The following is an 18,934-nucleotide window of genomic DNA, read 5'->3' on the forward strand; positions in this document are numbered from 1 at the left end:
GCATATTCATTTATTCGACACATATTTATTATGTTCTCACTGTGTGCCCAGCACTATGCTAAGCTCTAAGAATCCAAGCACACACCTCTGAACCCTGGGAGATAATGGCACAGAAAAAGATTAATTCCTAATCGTTATAGACTAAATGTTTTTGTTTCTCCAAAATTCATGTTGAAATTTTAACTGTCAAAATGATGGTATTAAGAGGTGGGGCGTTTGGAAGATGATTAGATCACGAGGGTGGAGCCCCCAGGAATGGGATTAGGCCCCAGAGAGATCCCTCGCTCCTTGTGAAATGTGAGGATCCAGTGACAAGACAACTATCTAAGAAGGAGCTCTCACCAGACACTGAATCTGCTGGTGCCTATATCTTGGACTCCGCAGCCTCCAGAACAGTGAGAAATGAGTTTCTGTTGTTTATATGTTACCCAGTCTATAGTATTTTTGTTATAGCACACTGAATGGACTAAGACATAATCAATCATCATGCAATTTGCAGAGATACACAGAGTATTAAAGATGACTAGAAGGGTTATTTAATTTGGCTTGATTGAGGCTCAGGGAAGGAAACTGCTGAGCTGCATTTTGGAGGATGGTTATGAGATAACCAATGAAACACATGTTGAGAAGAGGCCATCAGGAAGAGGAGACAGTAGGAGTAAAGGCATTGGGATAGGACATAACCAGGCGCAGGTGAAAAACTCTGCCAATTTGGTGGTAGTGGGGGAACATCAAGTGTGAGACCAGAGATGAGGCTGGAGAGAGTACCAAAGTCAGATGGAAGTGGGAAGTTTATTGAAAGTCATGGAACTTGGATATTATCTTGTAGGTGATATTGATTCAGTAAAGGGATTTAAGCTGGGGAGGGATGTGGTAAGATTGACATTCCAGATAGAATCACTCCCTGGCCTTGTGAAGAACAGAGTTGGGGGATAAGACTAGAATCAAGAAAACCAGTTAGAAGACAGTTGCCATGGCACTGGAAAGAAATGAAGAAAACTTGAGCTAGGACAGTTATCGAAGGGATGGAAAGAAAAGAACTGATTTGAGCTTGATTTGGGAGATGCACACGGCAAGCTTTGGTGATTAATTGGGTTTGGGGTGTAAGGGAGAGCGAGGAGATGAGGAAGACAAGAGGTTGAGGGGGCCATCCTCAGAAGACAGAGACTAGAGAAGAAAGGCAAGGTTTGGGGGAAGGAGGTGAGTTCATTTTAGACATTTTGAGTTTGAAGTGCACGTGACTCATTCAGAAGGTGTCCAACAAGTAGTTGAAGATGTGCTTGAAGCTTGATGGAGACTGAGAGAGGGCCGGGACAAGAGGTATAAAATTTGTGATCATAAGCTAGAAAATAGTGGTAGAAACCATGAGAGAGGGCAAAACCACCAGGGTAGGCATGTAGTGTGAGATGGGCAGTGGGTGGCCCAGCTCCCCGGGAAATACCAACACTTTAGGAGCTGGTAGAGGAAGAGAAGTTCTCTCTCTTTTCTCTCTATGTCTCTGTCTCTGTCTCTGTCTCTCTCTGTCTCTCACACACACACACGCAAAACAAAACAACAGCAACAACAAAAAAACAAACCCTGAAAAGGACAATCAGAGCATGTGGGGAGTGTTGGGAGGACCAGCCTTGTTCATACATGGCTTCCTTGGGGCCAGCCTTGCCCTGAATGCCCCGAGTCTGGTACTATTACCCTCTAATAAGTCCTCTGTGTTTATCCTTCACAGAAGCTACTATAATTATAAATTAACACCTGAGTGTGTTATTATTAAATGTCCATCTCTCCCACTAGAATATAAGTTCCGCGAGAGCAGGGAGTGGCTCTGTCTTATTCTCTAGGGAATCCCCAGAACCTAGCAAGCGCCTGGTAATTAGTAGTTGTTCAGTCAGTATTTACAAAATTCAAGAATGCGGTCCCAAACTCCCGGAGGCCAGAGAGTTTCAAAGAATGTCACTTTTAATAATCAAGTTATCTGTATAGTGTTCAAGTCCAAGCATAAAATACTCTTTTTGTATCTTTTTAGTATTTCCTATCTCAAAAAATTAAATCTCTGTCAGTTTTTAAGTCAGTAAACAATTCTTTCCCATTTCTTCTGGATATGATACTAGGCCTCCAAATACTTGGCGAGTGGAGAAAGGAAGGCCAATAGCAGCCTTTGTATGTATTAGTTTGTGATATTGTGTAACTAAGTGGTGATGTTGTCATTGTTCCCCAACACTCCACCTACTCCCCCAAACTGCAAGGAGCCGATTGCCAAAGTGCTTCATGAAAATTTATCTGGTTATTCAACCAGGGATACAAATTATGATGTGAATATGGTCACAGTGTAGAATTTTCTTTAAGCAATACTTTTGTAGAAAACTTTATAAGAAAATACACTGAATTAAGAAATTACATATTTTCTATATGCGACTCCACATAAACAATCATGTGCTGCGTAGTGATGTTTCAGTTGTCAATGTAAGAACATCCAAACCTGGAGAAAAATCTTATGAGTTTATTTGAAACAAAATGAGGACCTGCCTAGGAGCAAGCTCTCAACGGATGGAGAAAATGATCCAGAGAATGGCAGGTTTGTAGTTCTTTTTACGCATTTGGAATCAAAGGAGGGAACGTAAGGAAGATTACATAAAATCAATTGGTGGTAGGTTGAGGTAGGAGAAAGCAAGGCAGACAAATCTCTGTGAATGGTTAAAAAGTAAAATGGAGAAATACAGACTTCTTTTACACTGATGGGTATAGAATGTTCTGATGGGAAAGAGGAATTAAGAGGTGTCGGCAGGGATTGCAGAAGTGCAAAGGCAGTCTGAGGGTGCGCAGAGCAAGCCTTGCTTGTTTGTGTGCAGGCACGCTGGGTAGAATGCAGAATGCAACTCTGCCCCGTAGTAGTAGTCTTTGAATGTATTCTTTTAAGCAGCCTGGCATTCAATATCCCCATCTGAAAATGAGGATTCTAATAGTACTCACTTCATAGTGGTGTTTAGCATGTAAATGAGTTAGTATGTGTAAAGCACTTGGAACAATGCTTGTCATATTGTAAATATTGCAAAAGCATTGGCTGCTCTTGTTATTTGCAAGTTTAACCTAGACCGTGGGGTCGTGTACAGAGAGTTTTACGCCACCCATTTCCCAGATGGTCATCTCCTTGGGGAATGTTTACAGTGCAGACCTTTTATTGCTGGTTCAGGTTTGCCCTCTTTCTATCTGCAGTTCCTAAGGTTTGGGATCTGACGACTCTCAGGAGGTGGGTTTGTTTTGTTTTATCTTCCAGGTACAGCCTGCGGTTCTTTCTCCCCAGTACTTGTAAATCTTGGTTAAATCATCGGACAGCACCAACTACAAACTTACATAACTGCATTGGGAGCATTTACCTGAAGAGTATGTTTAGAACCCTCTAAATCAGTTTCCCAGGGAAACAAGCTGGTGACGTCACAAGGTATCACACCTTCAGCTCTCGCTCAGGTCCCTTCTGTCAGGCTTGAAACTCCGCCTAGCCGACACACATTCTCATTCTCTCCAAGGCAATGCAGAGACCCTCACTCTCTCCCAGCAATGTCTAAACTCAGGTATGTTGGGGTCACGACCACACACTTCTTCCTATGCTTCTTTGGCCACAGACCACTTGCTATGCTTCTTCCCTCCCAGGACATAGAAACACCTCTGCAAATAAACTGTCTGGAGCAGCCCTGGGTAACCTTTGGTTCTGTATGGCATAGATGCAAACACACACCCACCCACACACACCCTTGGGGCTGCTGCCTGGAGGATCAAAGGTTGTTTCAGATTTTATAGGGCCTCTGGGACCTCCGAAGCAAGATTGTAACACAATTTCCCTTTCTACTTACCTCCCTCCGTGTCCTAAACATGCCAACAATCTCTCCCTCCTGGTTTATCAACCTGCTCCTCATTCTCTTAAGAGATATTATGGCGACTTCCTTGTTCTGCTCAAATGGAAAGGGAAGAAAAAACAATACCGTCAAGATGGTATTTCATCAGAGTTTATTGGTATTCGTAATAAGGTCACTTAACCATGCTCCCATTCCAGTCAAACAGTACAAAGTGCATCTCTTGCATTGCTCCCTGCCTTTATGTAAATCTGCTGATTACTTGTTATCTAAACGGGACATCTGAAAACAAGCAATAATCCTGTCACCAAAGTTGATCAGGAAGGGAGCCTAGGAGAGAAGCAAAACTGTTGCTCTCAGTCCCAGGGGAGCGTATTTTACAGCTCTCCTGCCTGCTAGGACTTTAGCTCTGACCCAAAAGGACGCCAGAGGAAAGCTACTTAAGACATCTCACAGTTCCCTGATCAGAGCTGGCCATGACACGGACTGCTACGTGCATATACCACTTCCTTGTTTTGTGCTGGTATGTTTTCATCAATTATTACATCTCACAAGAAAGAGGGGATCTACAGAAATTCAAAATTTTTCTAAATGGCGGACGCTGGAAGTACTTGACCCTCCTTAATCTGGTAAGTCCTTACAAGCATCGCAGAAGCACTCTATTTGTCTATAACATCGGTGCTTCTATATACATCACCTCTGAATTTTGTTAAATACAAAATTCCATTATTTTGTCTTCCTTCTCCATTGTTTTTGAGTTTTGGCTTTCTCATTTACTTGGCAATTTGCTTCGAGAAGCCTAATTCGGAAGTTATCCATAGCTATATTTTGTGTTGGCTAATTGTTACATGCATTTTTTAAAAGAATCTTATCTTGGAGCTCATCTCAGATGATCCCAAGTGGGGAACTAAATTAATGGTTTCACCATGAGATTGACTACAAATGTAGTAGGGATTTTGAACTTTGCTTAGGGAAGTCTGTGAGGAAGGCAGAACGATGAATGTTGCGTAGGAAGTGCAATTTCCAATGGAGGAATAATGCCATTTTACAGCACACAGAGACTAACAGATTTATCTAAGAAAAGCAAATACATTTTGCCATGTTCAGATTCCACTTCAATTTTTTATAGGCTCAAGGCCCTATCTTAAAGGACAAATCACAGATGGCAAATACTGATTTTCAACTATTTATAAACCAATCATATGATTTGATGTCTTCTTGTCCTTCTAGCCCAGGTGACTACATTCTGATGAATGAAGTATGAATGAATGGAGGAAACCAGATTTTTCAAAAATGTTTTGGGAACATGTACAAATATTTATATCATTAAAAGCTAAAAATGGTGCATCCTTTGGGGATACTAATTAATGTTCGAAATTTTTTAACTAAAATGTAGAGTGCCATATAAACACCTGATTTCAGAAACTGGACAAAATATTCCAATCCTTTAGAATCATACTCCTAAGCAGAGGTTATGCATGGTCAGAAAAAGTGACACTCCTAAATGCGAAGGGAAATTCAGAAAGTTCAAATCAAGCCTGGAGGTTCTACTTCTTCTTCTCTGGTCATTTGCTAGCCTTTGATTTTGGTCTGAAAGATCGGAGCCCTGAACGTAGCTCTCGTGAGCTTGAAAGTACCAAGGTGACAGTGGCTTATTTCAATCACAGACTTTTATGGGAGTTGAAACAAACAAATAAACAAACAAACAAAAAAAACAGAAAACAAAAAAAGAAATGCTTATATGGAGCTAGAACAATAGAGTAAAAACCTCAGCTTTGCGTATCTGTTGGCTTTATATTACAATGGTCTATGGAAAGAGAGGGGTTTCTGTAGCCAGGTTAATGGCCTAATCAAACAAAAATTCCAGAGTCACATTTCACACTAAGCATGGCTAAGAATAGATTTATCACCTACTTCCACAAACCAGCTCTCTACATCTTAATTCTGGCTCAATTGCATGCCCCAGAGCCCTCATATTTCTCAAAATGGAAAAAGACTCTTATTTTATCAAAGACACTATTATTTGCTAGTGTTAATCCCCTTTTTGCTTCCTAGCTAGTCAGCAAATCCTACGATTTTCCTTTTGCTAGGTTTATCCCTTACTGTCCCTCTCATTACAGGCTCTAAATAATTTATATCTGAATGACCAGATCATCTCTTAATTATCAATGTATCCATCTACCACTCAGATTCCAGGTTAATTTCCTACAGCACTGTTTTTTTTTTTTTTCCTACAGCACTGTTTTTGGTTTTGTTTTCTTTTAAACATCATAAGCCTGCTTGAAGGGTGGTCAGCAACTCAAAAAACTATCATTGCCCCCTCCTACCTTATGGATCCAATTTCAAACTCCTGATTTAAGAGCTCACTTGCCCACCCAGGCTTCAGGTACCCCTCTCCCCAGGAAGACTAGTGTCTTCTCAAGGAAGGCCTGTATCTTCTCCAGTCTTGTCTCCTAGGCTTCTTGCTGTCACTACTCTACCCATGTTCACATCATCCTTGAGTGAAAGGATGTGCCTCCCCACCCCACTGTGACCTTCATAGACCATCCAAAATCCCATATTCTCTTTAAAATCTCTGCTGACCAACTCCAGCCCCAATTTGTTTTTCCTGTCCCAGAGTTTTTATGGCATCTCTCAGTGTCTGCTTATTTATGTATAGTGTTGTTTTCTAATTTCCATCCATACGTGAGTCTTAACATTCTAATCATATTGTAAATGATTCCGAAACAGGAATTTTGTCCCCCACGTCCTTACCAGACCTAACAGTCTACAAATCTAAGTTGTATTTGCTATAGTGGCTGGCACCAGAGTACTCCCATAATAAAAACTGGGTGACTTGGTATGTTGACTGAACTTGACCTTACTTAGCTTTTTCTGTAATCCTGAGCAATTAGTCTCTCCTGACATCTTCTGGCTCTTGAAATGAGCAGAGAGGGGCTTACCTGTGGCCCCTGCCTTTCTGAGCTCTGTTAGGTGTCATCTTGAAAGTGTGACTTGATGCAAAGTTTTTAATTGGTGAAGATGGGTTGAATGTGTTTCAGAAGACCAATTTAAGGACACATTTCAAATATGTTACTTAAGGTGAAATGCTGGGCCTTAAAATTTCTAGTCCTTGAGGTCTTGTGGGCTGATTAACGGTTGTGTTTCCTAATGATTAATTAGTGCTAACAAATGATTAATTAGTAAATGGTTGTGCTTATAAAGTTATAGAGGTCTCATAAATTGCTATAACAGTTAAACAAAAATTTATGTAAGCTTGTTGAAATAAGTATCTCATCATGCTTTCCAGGAAATTTATATTCCTCCCCTTTAAAGAGCTTTACTTTCTAGTTGGCTGAATATCAGTTATGCCCCCTTTTAAGAGCAAAGCCCACCTTAGTGGAAGTCAGCATTCTGAGCATGCCTCACTTTCTCCTGAATCTATCCCAGGGTATTCAAAGGGAAGAAACATAGGATTGGTGGCAGAGGGGTAGGGTGAAACGGAGTGCCACTGAGAATTGGTCATGGTGACCAATTCATGCCTGGTGCTTAAAGAGAGTAAAAAAAGGAGAGGGGAGATGAGAAACTTTGCCTAATGAGGGAGTAAATTGACCCCAGGGAAGAGGCAGCCAGTTCTCTATTGGAAGGGTGAGGCAATGTTGCCTAGTGGTTACAAGCATGAGCTCTCTGGGATGGTACTTCATTTCCACCACCTCCTATGGCTCTGTGATCTTGGCCTAGGTATTTCTTTGTGTCTTTCATTCCTAAATCCATCAAATAGAAATAAAAACAGTTCATAACCACAGAGTGGCCATGAGAGATAAATAACCTGACATGTGGGAAGCACTTAGATGGTATAAGCAGTGGATGAAGGAAAGAGAAGATGGAAGGGGCGTATTGAGCTTCTAGTCACCTCATCTTTGAGTAGAGGTGGTACAGAAGGGAGGGTGATTTAGTGAGACATGGGGGTCCTCACTGAGCAGCACGGTTGGTGGATCATGGATACAGGCAGGGGTCACCCACCCGCCTCATTGCTCAAACATCTCCCTTTGCAGGCTGCATGCTCTGGCTTCCCAGCTAGAGGAGGACCACTGTGGAGCCCTGCTTTTGCTGCTATAGCTGCCCAGGTGGATGCCCCTGGTACTGGGACAGTCCCAGAGGTAGAAATTAAAGGCTCAAGCAGAGAGCAGCGAGTGGGAATCCCCCAAAGCTGGGTGTGGACATCTTCAGGATGCTCATGTTGGCCCAGGCTTCCAGTGTCCCCTCCTCTCCATCAATCCAGTGACTGTCTCTGACCCCAGGGAAGGCAAGTTGGGGTGTGGGGGAAGAGAGGACGTTCTGCTACGATTTGGTTTGCAGAGTTCATACAGTTTGCTGGGTTTTCCTCTTTTTAAAAATAAACATACTTCTGAAACATTGTTAGAGGTGGTGCCTCATAACCGGGATCTCCAGGGGAGATTCTGGGTGGGGCCCTCCCCACTCACACACCCCTACTTCACTATCAGAGGCATGACCTTTCCCTCCTCTGTTCCTTAACGTGCCCAAGCCTCAGGCAGCTCTCACCTCATCATCCTCAAGCTCTCCCAATGACAACAAGGACCTCATCACGTAGGTACTCAAGGATGGCAAAGCAGGACCAGAGGAAAAGAGATCCTTGAGGATGTTCCAGGGGTCCAAACTCCAAGGCAGCCTATGAACAGTGAGAAGACAAGAATCCATTTATATTATAGCACCCACTTCAATACTCGGGGCCAACATTCAATTTCCTTAATCAGGTTAATGTAGTAATCTGTGGAACTCTTAAACTCAACAGATTAGAAATAGACGTAACCTTCCATTTTACAAAAGTACTTCAGGCCACTGTGTCAGCCCTCAGAGAGCTGAAAGGATGAGGGCTGATAGAAGGGAATAGTCATCACCAGGGCCCAAAATACGATAGCTATAATTTATTGAGCAACCCTGACAACATGATGGTAGCTTCTTTACGCACAGTGTAGAGCTTAGTGATTGAAGACTTAGCTTCTGGAGCCCCACTCCCGAGGTGTGAATGCTGGCTCTGCTATTCACTTGCTCTAGGACCTTGAGTGAGTTACCTAAGTTCTCTGTGCCTCAGTTTCCTCACATGTAGTGGATTCTGGGGTGTTGCACCCAGAATCCCCCACCTCCTCAGCACTGAGGTCGGCATTCCCCAGCTCCTGGGAGGAGTGTCGGCTGCTGATGACTGACAGCTGAGCTCTGTCCCAGAACTGGGCTCAGCAGAAGGGAGCTGCCTAGACAAGCATATGGCCCTTCCTGGGGTTGCTATAGCCAATGACTGGTTGATTTTGGATACAAAGTCCAGGCTCCAGGACAACTTGGGAGGCCCACTCAACTCCAGAGCTCCTTCAGGGACCCACTGATTCCATGTGGCTGCATGGCCTTTTGGCTTTTCCTGCCACTCAGTCCTGTTCCTTACTTCTTTCTTCCCTCTCACAGATGGTCTAAGTGCACTCGCCATGAACGCTTTGCAGGCAGATCTCAGAATCTCAGATTCTGTTTCCCAAGGAACCTGACCTACATAATGTAAAATAGTAAACATACAGAAAATGTTCCTCCTCCTCCTACTACTGAAAACATATTCACATAGAGCCTGGCCTGGCCTGTAGTATGTCTAACACAATTTCTGGCACCCGACAGACGTTCTGTGCATGTTGGTTCCATGGATAAATGAACAGCGCATGGTTCTTACTGGTAAGAGCCACCTTCTAGAGACCCCAGCCCTCCTGTAAGACAGCCTACCCTACAGCTGTTCTGCTACACGGAAGCAAGTGGGCCTCAGCTGCTCAACTCTGGCCAAGCATTCTTATAATTCTTCTTTCCAACCTGTCCTTCAACGTTCTTGCTTTCATCTTTTTTTTTCTCATCATTCCACCTTATGTTCTTTATATCATTTCTTCTCTTATGTAATCTTATTCTTTTATCTCAGTTTCTTACTTAAACTAAATGCATTATGGATGATGATTGAAACAGTATATACATATAACACAGATATATTTGTCAAAGGCTTCCTCTACCTGCCCCAAACCCACAACCCTCACCACTGCAGTTATATAAAATACTCATCACAATTAGTCCCTATTTGCTGTTTGATTCTGGAATAGTCTCCTACTGCAAGTATTGCATCATTTCTAAGGCGAGACCTAAGAAAACCCCAGCCTGGCTGAGTCAGACATGGACTGCTGAGCTGGGCACTGGATTACCTGACTCATCTAATAAAAGTTGTAATGTCTTATTCAAGAAACTTGTGGAATCTCCCTCTCTGGAATTACTTTTTAAACAGAAAAAAATAGCATTTCCTGGGATAGTTTAAAAGGATTCTGGCTTAAAGGCAAAGAAATAAACTTGATGACTTAGAAAGACTAAATTTCCATGATTTCAAGATTTTTGGGGAAGACACATGAATGTAAAAACAAAATATCCTTTAGCTATGGTTTCTTAAATTGCTCTTGTTGTAAAAATGTAAATTCAGCTCTCCCAGGCGGGAAGTTTGTCAGCTCACAACAAAAACGGAAGACATCTAACAAAATTAGACCAGAAGCATTTCAGAAAAAGGCACAAAAGAACAGAGTTAGGGAAGAACTGGTAGAAAAGGTAAATCAGAGAGCAGCAACTCAGAAGTGAGCCTTGATCAAAAGATACCATTAGCTCTGCTTTCCTTGGCAGGCAAAATAGTTGAGAAATATAAATGACAATAATTTTGTTGTAAGACTCGTGAAAGGAGGCCAGTTGTTTCTATCTTATTTTAATGGTGCTGTGCTAGCCTGCTCTAGCTACCATACCACTGTAACAGACGGGGTGGCTTAAACAACAGAAATTTATTTCTCACAGTTCTAGAGGGTAGAAGTCCAAGATCAAGGTGCCGGCAGGGTAGGTTTCTCCTGAGGCTTCTCCCCTTGGCTCGCAGATGGCCATCTTCCTTCTGTGCCCTCACAAGGTCCTCCCTCTGTGTGCCTGTGTCCTAGTCTCCTTATAAAGACACCAGTCACATTGGGTTAGGGCCCACTCCACTGACTTCGTTTTAACTTAATCAGCTCTTTAAAGAGGTATTTCCAAATACAGTCCCATGCTGAGGTATGAATTTTGAGGCAGGGGGCACAATTCACCCCATAACAGCTACCATTTGCTCCCTGACTGTTCTTTCCATGCATGTTTTATAAACATTTCTGTTGTATTGTCCCTAGAGCATGAGTAGGCCATTGTCCCATTCAGTGAGTTGATCCAAGCCTGTCCTTGAGGCCCCCCAGGCAGGCAGCCTCCCCATTGGGTGATCGCTTGACAGCTCCCTCTCCTTGCCCTCTAGCTCCGCTGTGTGGCTCCTCTACATCCTAGTTCTTACTTCTTTATAGCTCTTGCCTGTACCCTGGCACCTCCCTCCTGAGCTCCTATGTGGAGGCTCCATTAATATTCCTTATTGATACAAATGATGGCATGTCAGTGCAGATTAAGATCAATGGGGACAAGGCTATTTCACACACAAACAGTTGGCACCTTTACAATGTGGCCTATGCCTGTGAAACAACATGTGCGCTGGGGGATGGAGGGGAAGAAATGATTGGCAAGTTTAAGGTGTGGAGCAGATTTTTATTGATGAAGGAAAAGCCATGGAAGCTCTGAGTAATGTGTTCTTTTCCCCAGTCCAATTTCCACATTCTGTGAATGGGAAAGGCAAGAGAAAGTCAGTATGATCTTGACTCATGATGACTCTAGGAGGCTCTTGCTAAGGAAAGTGGTCACATGGACTTCACATGCTGGGTGGAGGCAGCCTTTCCCCAAAGAAGGAAAACCTGGCAGACACTCAGAGCTCAGTACATGATGAATTGCTATGTTGATAGACCAGTGCAGGCCTCCTCACCCTACCTCCCCCGAGGCCCAGCCCCCATGCCTGCCTTTCCTAAATAAAGCAGCTACTGCTGTGGCCTGAACAGCTGGAAGTGAAACCAGGGGTAAGGTGAGAGCTGCTGGGGTGGGGGAAGGGTGGAGGAGTAGACTTCTAACATCCAGTGCAAAAGACTGCAGTCCAGATTCTTCAGCCCTGGGGGCCAAATGTCAAAAGTAGATGACAAGTATAGGGTTAGCAACCTCTTCATGACGTTTAAAACTGTTGCCTCTCCCCCCCCCACACACACACCAACACCCGTTTCTAGCTTGAAGCTTTCTCCTTCAAAGCTCGTGAAAGAGTACATTCCTGGTTTTCTACCATCTGATCATTGTTTGCTACTTTGTTGTCTGCTTACCCCCTGCTGTTTCTTAGAGGAGGGCACTTGCTCAGCATTCCCTTCCAACTTTTCTCCTCTTTCCTCTTTCCAGCAATCTCATCCCATCAGGAGGATTCAGCTCCCTAGGTCTCCACAGCCCCACTTCCCCTAAGAAGGCCAGGAGTTACTTTCCAAATGGAAATTCCTCTAGGCAAGTAGTTTTCAGCCTTAGCTGCCCTGATTAGAATTATCTGAGAGAATTCTTTTAAAATCCTGAAGCCTAGGACACACCCCAAGTCCCATTAAATTAGAATCTTTGGGTGAGTGAGTATCAGGCATCAGTATTTTTTGAAGTCATTTTTAATTCTCTCACCTGGAGAGAATTTTCTCACTTCTGACACACACACACACACACACACACACACACACACACACACACACACCACAGTGCTTTATCTGAACTGTTTGTTCTAAGAAACCTGATACTTTTTTTTTAATTTTTAAGTCTGGCTCAGAAAAACAGACACTGAATTTCAAATCCTGGCCTTGACATTTACCAACTACCATGTTTCCCCGAAAATAAGACCTAGCCGGACCATCAGCTCTAATGCGTCTTTTGGAGCAAAAATTAATATGTCTGGGTCTTATAAGACCCGGTCTTATATTAAAATAAGACCAGGCCTTATATTAATTTTTGCTCCAAAAGACGCATTAGAGCTGATGGTCTGGGTAGGTCTTATTTTCAAGGAAACACGGTATGAGACTTTAGACAAGGTTGTTCATCTGTCTGTGTCTCAGTTTCCTCATTCTGTAAAATGGGTTGGGTGAGAGCATAATAATAGGACTTACCTCATAAGGTTGTTATGAGAAATTGAAACTTTAGATCAGTTGGGCATATAACAAGAGATAATAAAAGTCAGCTATTATACCTTTGAGTAGTCAGTAGGATTTTTAAGTGATAAATTTATGTCTAATTTATATAAGGATCACCTGAAGAGTTTGTTCAAAATCAACTTCCTGGGCCCCATTCCCAAAGATTCCGATTCCATAGTCTTTGGAGGGGCCCAGGTCCTGCACTTTTAACACATTTTTGGGTGACGCTGGTCCTGCTGGTCTGAGAACCTCACTGGAGTATTCTTGGCCTAAACCACCTCCATGTTCTTTTCCACCCACACCTTCGGCCCAAAGAGCGGCAGGAGGCCAACTCTGCTAGAGTTTTCCTAGAGTTCAGACCTCAGAGGTCGTTCCCCACTAGCCAAATTGATCGATCAAACTCCCCAGTTTCCAGAACTTGCTGACTCATACTCTCAGAGGGGAGTCTTGCCCCTTTTCTACCAAACCAGAGCTTTCAAGGAATAAGATGGTTTTGGATGTAAGCATAACTCCAAACCAATCCCAACTCTGAATTGCTGTGACCCAGTAGGCTTGAAATGAGAAAACATGACTTTGTGCAAAATATTAAGAGTGGGTAAAATGTGCTTTATGTGATCTTACTTCCTTGAAAAGGGCGCTGCTTCTCTTTTGCCTGACCTCAAGGACCTCACAGTATTTAGTGCTACACCAGAGCCTATGGCTTGCTGTGTCTTTGTGGATTTAAACAACTCTCTGAGCCAAATTTTCTCTGTGAGGCCTTCAGGGACCCCCCTTTAATGAAGGGAGAGCACTGGCTTCTCCCTCCGATCAGCAAGACGCCATTCCGTGCATCTCCCTCCAGAGAGCACGGAGCCCCTTCACGGCGCTCTGGACCCTGATTCTGGCTTCTCTAAGTAGATTGCAGCATTAGGCATTTCTCTTACGTTTTTCTTCCTAGGAAGAGGCAAGAACACGTCCACCACCGAGTCTGGCTCTCTGCCCTTGTGCTGTTTATTTGTTTTCTCCCACCTCTGTGCAGGTATCTAGCTCATTACATTTTCCTTTTAAGCTGACGCTTTATTTTGTTTCCATTTTAGCTCAAGTCCATTACACTAAATACTGTACACATTATTATCCCCTAAACGACTTTACTCAATCAGTTTTAGTGAGCAAGATCAGGGCCCAGTGAGCTGGAAGACCAGCCCTCGGACTGGCTTTCCACCAAGACAGCCAACCACCCCTCCTTCTCAAATCAACATTGCTCCCAGAGGGAGAGGGCTTTACGTCAGTGAAGAATGTATTAATTAAAGCAAATGAAAATGCCCTCATTTGTTGTAATGAATTTAGCTCTTGCAGGCCATTTTCTACGGGGTCGCCTGCCTGGAAGATGTGCTGAAAAGAATTAAAGGGAAAAAAGACATTAAGTTCCTAACGGCCTTCAGAGACCTGCTTTTCACCACTTTGGCTTTTCCCGTATCCACAGTAAGTTCCAAGGATGTGTACGCATTATAATACACATGCACATATGGACGAACACGTCTCCTGGGGGGCGGGGCTGTTTGGGAGTTGATTATTGTAAACCAGAGCGACTGTATTTGAACAAATGTCCTGTCTGAGGACTGGACCACATTGTGCAGTGTCTTTAGGAAATAGGGCATATCATTAACAGATTTACCATTAGTTTTTGTGTCTTTGTGAATGTTTGATACAAGATACTTATTGCTGTGTAACAGGGAAGCTTGAAGGATATTTCTTAAAATACAACTGAGATAACCTTGGTTCCATCAGGGTGATGGGAATAGAAGGTGCTAGGGAGGGAGAATGACTAATTGTTCCTTTTATATGTCTTTTTTTACTTGCTACCATAAGCATAAGCTACTTCTGTAAGTGGAAACCATTAAAAAAAAAGAAAAAAGAAAAGGTATGCGAACCTACATAGTTGGCACATGGAAAAATTAATCTGTCTGAAACACCTGGTGTGGGCAGAGTGGGTGCCTCATTCACTTTGTTGAATGAATGGACACTAGGAAGAAATAAGACATGCAAGGGGCAATACACTTGTTTGCTGACACTGTCCACATTTTTATGACATTGCTTATGTTTTCATTCATTAAAATGGAAGCAAACTGTGATCAAGCACGCCAGCTGCCCAGAAGGGCCTATAATTAGAAATGACGACCTCCTTCCACCTGTCATTGGCTTGCTTCTTGAAGTATTGAGACTTCAAACTTAAAATCAAAATGAAACTGTCCAAACACTAACGAGTTCTCAGATAACAGAGCGAGAACTGGCATTCCAGTCTCACTTTGCAGGACACCTCCTCCTCCATCCCCATGATGTTTTTTTATAACAATGGAATTTATTCATTTTTTTAAGGTTTAGAAGTTGAGTCTTTGGAATTTAAGAAGATAGGAAGACTGGAAGATTAATATATATATATATTTTTCCATCTCTACATTGACTTGATATAGAGGACAGACCTTGAAAAGACAACCAAGGGGTACAAGAGGATAGGGATCAACCCAAAGCTCTGAGCAATGGAGAGATCCAACTTTCATTTAACTAACTTGTGAATGATCCTGGCAGTTGGGCCCTTGTCTCTTCTCCTAGCCAGCCTTCCTGCTTCCCCTTGCCATGCCTACGCCATGCCTACATCCAGGGTGGGCAAGGGAAGTGTAAGACTCAAGGCACTCCCGGTGACTTCTCTCAGCACTCCCAGTGAGAACTTAGAGAAGAGAGAAGCTAAACTGACATGACTTAATGGTCTGCAAATCCTGTTTCTCTATATCCTCTCTGCCCCCCACAATGACAAATAATTGATCCCTAACTCTGGAACCCCCAGAGAGTAGTAGATAGAGCAATTCTACAATGAGGGATTTTTTTCCCTTTATGTTATATTTTTATAACGTCTTCAAAACTGGTATCTATTTTTATTGTGCTTTGTTTCCTTGGTTATTTTAGAAAGCTCTGATTGAAAACAAACCTAATGCTATTTTTGTGTTTTATTTTCCAGTTTGTATTTTTGTCATTCTGGATGCTCTTTCTCTACAACCGAGAACTTATTTACCCGAAGGCCTTAGATGCTATCTTTCCAGTATGGTTGAATCATGCCATGGTGAGTGAGGAAAAATTGAGTGAATATAGAAAGGCAATAGCCTCTCTACTTAGAACTCCCAAGTGCCTGGTTTATGTTTCCAAACTTCTCCTCAACCTCCAACATCCTGTTCACTCCTCCCTCTCCATCCTGTCACTATTTATTTAAAGAGCTCATTGAGGACACGAAATGAACGAAAACTGGGACAGTAATAGCAGTCACTGAGAGCAGAGGGGATGTCCAGGCAAGGCTGCCAAGTTGCTTATGAAGTCATTGAAAAGACATGCAACCACAAGAGGAGGCGACTCCTTGGCGGCTGCAGCCCTGAACGAGAAGTGACTTCAGCAAATAGCACGTCATGAAAGCAATGGAGGCAAGCAAGCTTTTAAAAAATTCACCCCCACATCCAAAGAATATATCAGAGCTCCTCAGCAGCTTCTTTCCTAATACGCGATTGGGAGTATTCATTGCAAATGGAATTACTTATTTATATGGATACATTCCCATTTAGTTTTTGTATTCATATCTTAAAGGGCTGTGTAGTAAACAGAACCTGTTCAGAGATATTCAGGTCCCTAGTATCTAAATACCAGGAACAGGAACCCGGACAAGCAGAAGTGGAGCAGGGCTGTCCAGGTCTCAGATGAGGGAGGGGCCTGAGTCTCTGTATGACAGGCGTGAAATAATTGTTTGATGATCTAGCTTAGCTGCTCAATACTTACAAATGTATTTACACATTAGTCAGGAGTTCAGAAGGAGGTTTCAGAATCTGTGAAGCAAATATTTAAAAACCAGGGAGTAGCATTATCAAGGCTCCTCAAAATTACAAACCTTCTTCTACCTACACCCCTTGCATTGTCTTAAAACTCACATGATTCCCAGTATGGAAAAGCAGCTCAGTCCACTGACTCTGCCCCTCCACACACCCCATCCCCCAGTAAAAATGTACCTTCCCTTCAAATATGTGCTCAGTGAGAGACTGATTACTGACAAAGACAGCCAAGTTCTAATCCAATGTAACGTTCAGGACCAAAAACTGTATTAAATAAGTCCCACCTCTCAGGGACCCCCTCCTATCACCTTTTTTTGTCTGATCACCTCCCTCTGGGAAGGTCTGACCACCTTCCCAAGTCCCATTAACATTGATCTGCTGAGACACCTATGTAGGGAACATCCCTACTCTTTGATGGCATTTCACACTGTACTACGCATGTTTCTCAAATATGGGCTCATTCACTTCCCACAAAACCTTTAGATTACAGCCATAATCCTGATTTTTTACAAATTAGGGGACAAAAAGCTCAGAGGGTTTAAGTGGTTTGCCTGAGGCCACAGAACTGACAAGTGGGACAGCTAGAATTTAAATTCAATGCTAATTCACTCTTCCTTGTCCCTTGCTACAGTAAATGCAGAACTTGTGGTTTGATCTGGTTTCATAATTAATTACCAGGCAATTAAAAGAATGTCACTTTGCTTGATTAAGATAGCAAGGTGTGATTTCTCACTTAAGAAAAAGTTCAGAATCCACATCTGTATGCTAATAAGCCAAAACTTAAGTCAAAGAAAACGAAGTGATTTGGGACAACTGACTGCGCTAGATGTTACTAAACTAAAAAAAATCAGAATCTTGAAAGTGTCTTTTATTTGGGGCCAAACACATATATCAAATACCTTTTCCAGGCTTTGGGAGCGTATCCTGCAGTTTTCCTGCAACAAATACAAGCTTGCGAGCTCTTTAGGGTTCCGTTTTCCACATGGAAATAAGGTTGGATTTCTTCCAAATAGTTGTGGTGGTGAGGCCCAGCATTGGTGACCTTGCTAAACAGCCATATGGATTTTCAGTAATTTAAAAGCAGACAGAAGGACAACGTACATCCAAGAGCAAGGCAGATACTGTACAACAGAGATCCTAACATATTTTCGTGCCTTCACCACCTGGGACATTCTGTTTGTTCCTAGTCCTTTGGTCAACCAAGTAACCCGAATCTCTCAGAGAGAAATGACTAGGGTCAAAGGAGGTGGAACAATGGTGACAAAGAGAAAATAGGAGGCGGCAACCTGCCTTCAGTCAGACACAGACTCTGTGATTGTTAATTTAACTGGAGAAACTCCCAGCAGAACCATTTCCAGGGGCAAATGTTGGCATCCGCAAAACCTAATGTGGTCATGCCCAAACATCCATGCTTCCCTTTGGTGTCTGTTCCAAGTCCAATGTCCCCATGACTACATCTCATCCATCTCTCCCAGACCGTGTCCCTTATTCCGGACATTTTCCGTCCCCACTATTCAATCCTCCTGGTCTATTGTGTCAAGGAATGCTTTCTGCTAACTTGTAAATACTAGTATGAACAAATGTGGAAATGGCTGTTACCGGATCAATTTAGTAACAATTTCTACATTTTAACAATGTCTTTCCATAACAGTCCAAAGGAGTGAATACCCAGAAACCACCACTGTGGCAGCCAGAGTGATGACAGGCAGTCAGGCTGGATATTTGGTACTAGATGCCTGCTCGTGGGGCTGGCCCTGCTCTTAAAGGGAAACGCTTCCTGTTTTGTTCCTTTTTCTCTTCCACTATATACGAATTATTGGTGTATAGATAGCCTGTGTCGTACTTTCCTGAAAGGTTCTCTCATGTCACAACAGTTTTTATGTTTGCTATTCTAGCTTTAGTTTTGAAATATTTTCCCTGCTGCTCTGGGTTCTATGAGTAATATTTGTCAAATTAAGAAATACCAGTCTCCCTTTTGACACAATGTGGTTCTACAACTTTCATGCTTTATCAAGTCCTTGGAATCCTTCCAGCACAAGGCTTCTAGCTCAGTGGAGACTTGTTATTGCAGTAGGACCATTCAAAGCTGACGATCTTCTCCAATGGACATTTTCCTACCCTTGTTTTATGTTCAAATCAAATAGTAACATCAGTGAAATAT

At 42.7% G+C, this 18,934-nt stretch overlaps 1 protein-coding gene across 1 annotated transcript in view; it reads left to right on the forward strand.

Moving 5' to 3' along the window:
* The first annotated feature begins 4,138 nt into the window (after window positions 1-4,138).
* ADTRP (androgen dependent TFPI regulating protein) overlaps window positions 4,139-18,934 on the forward strand; it is a 60,924-nt gene continuing 46,128 nt past the window's right edge. The window contains exons 1-3 of the mRNA XM_033115473.1: window positions 4,139-4,471; window positions 14,255-14,389; window positions 15,921-16,022. Coding sequence (XP_032971364.1) covers window positions 4,319-4,471; window positions 14,255-14,389; window positions 15,921-16,022 — 390 coding nt within the window. The 5' untranslated portion in view covers window positions 4,139-4,318. The remainder of the gene's footprint in view (window positions 4,472-14,254; window positions 14,390-15,920; window positions 16,023-18,934) is intronic.

The sequence above is a fragment of the Rhinolophus ferrumequinum genome, chromosome 9 (assembly GCF_004115265.2).
Source record: "Rhinolophus ferrumequinum isolate MPI-CBG mRhiFer1 chromosome 9, mRhiFer1_v1.p, whole genome shotgun sequence".
NCBI classification, from domain to species: domain Eukaryota; kingdom Metazoa; phylum Chordata; class Mammalia; order Chiroptera; family Rhinolophidae; genus Rhinolophus; species Rhinolophus ferrumequinum.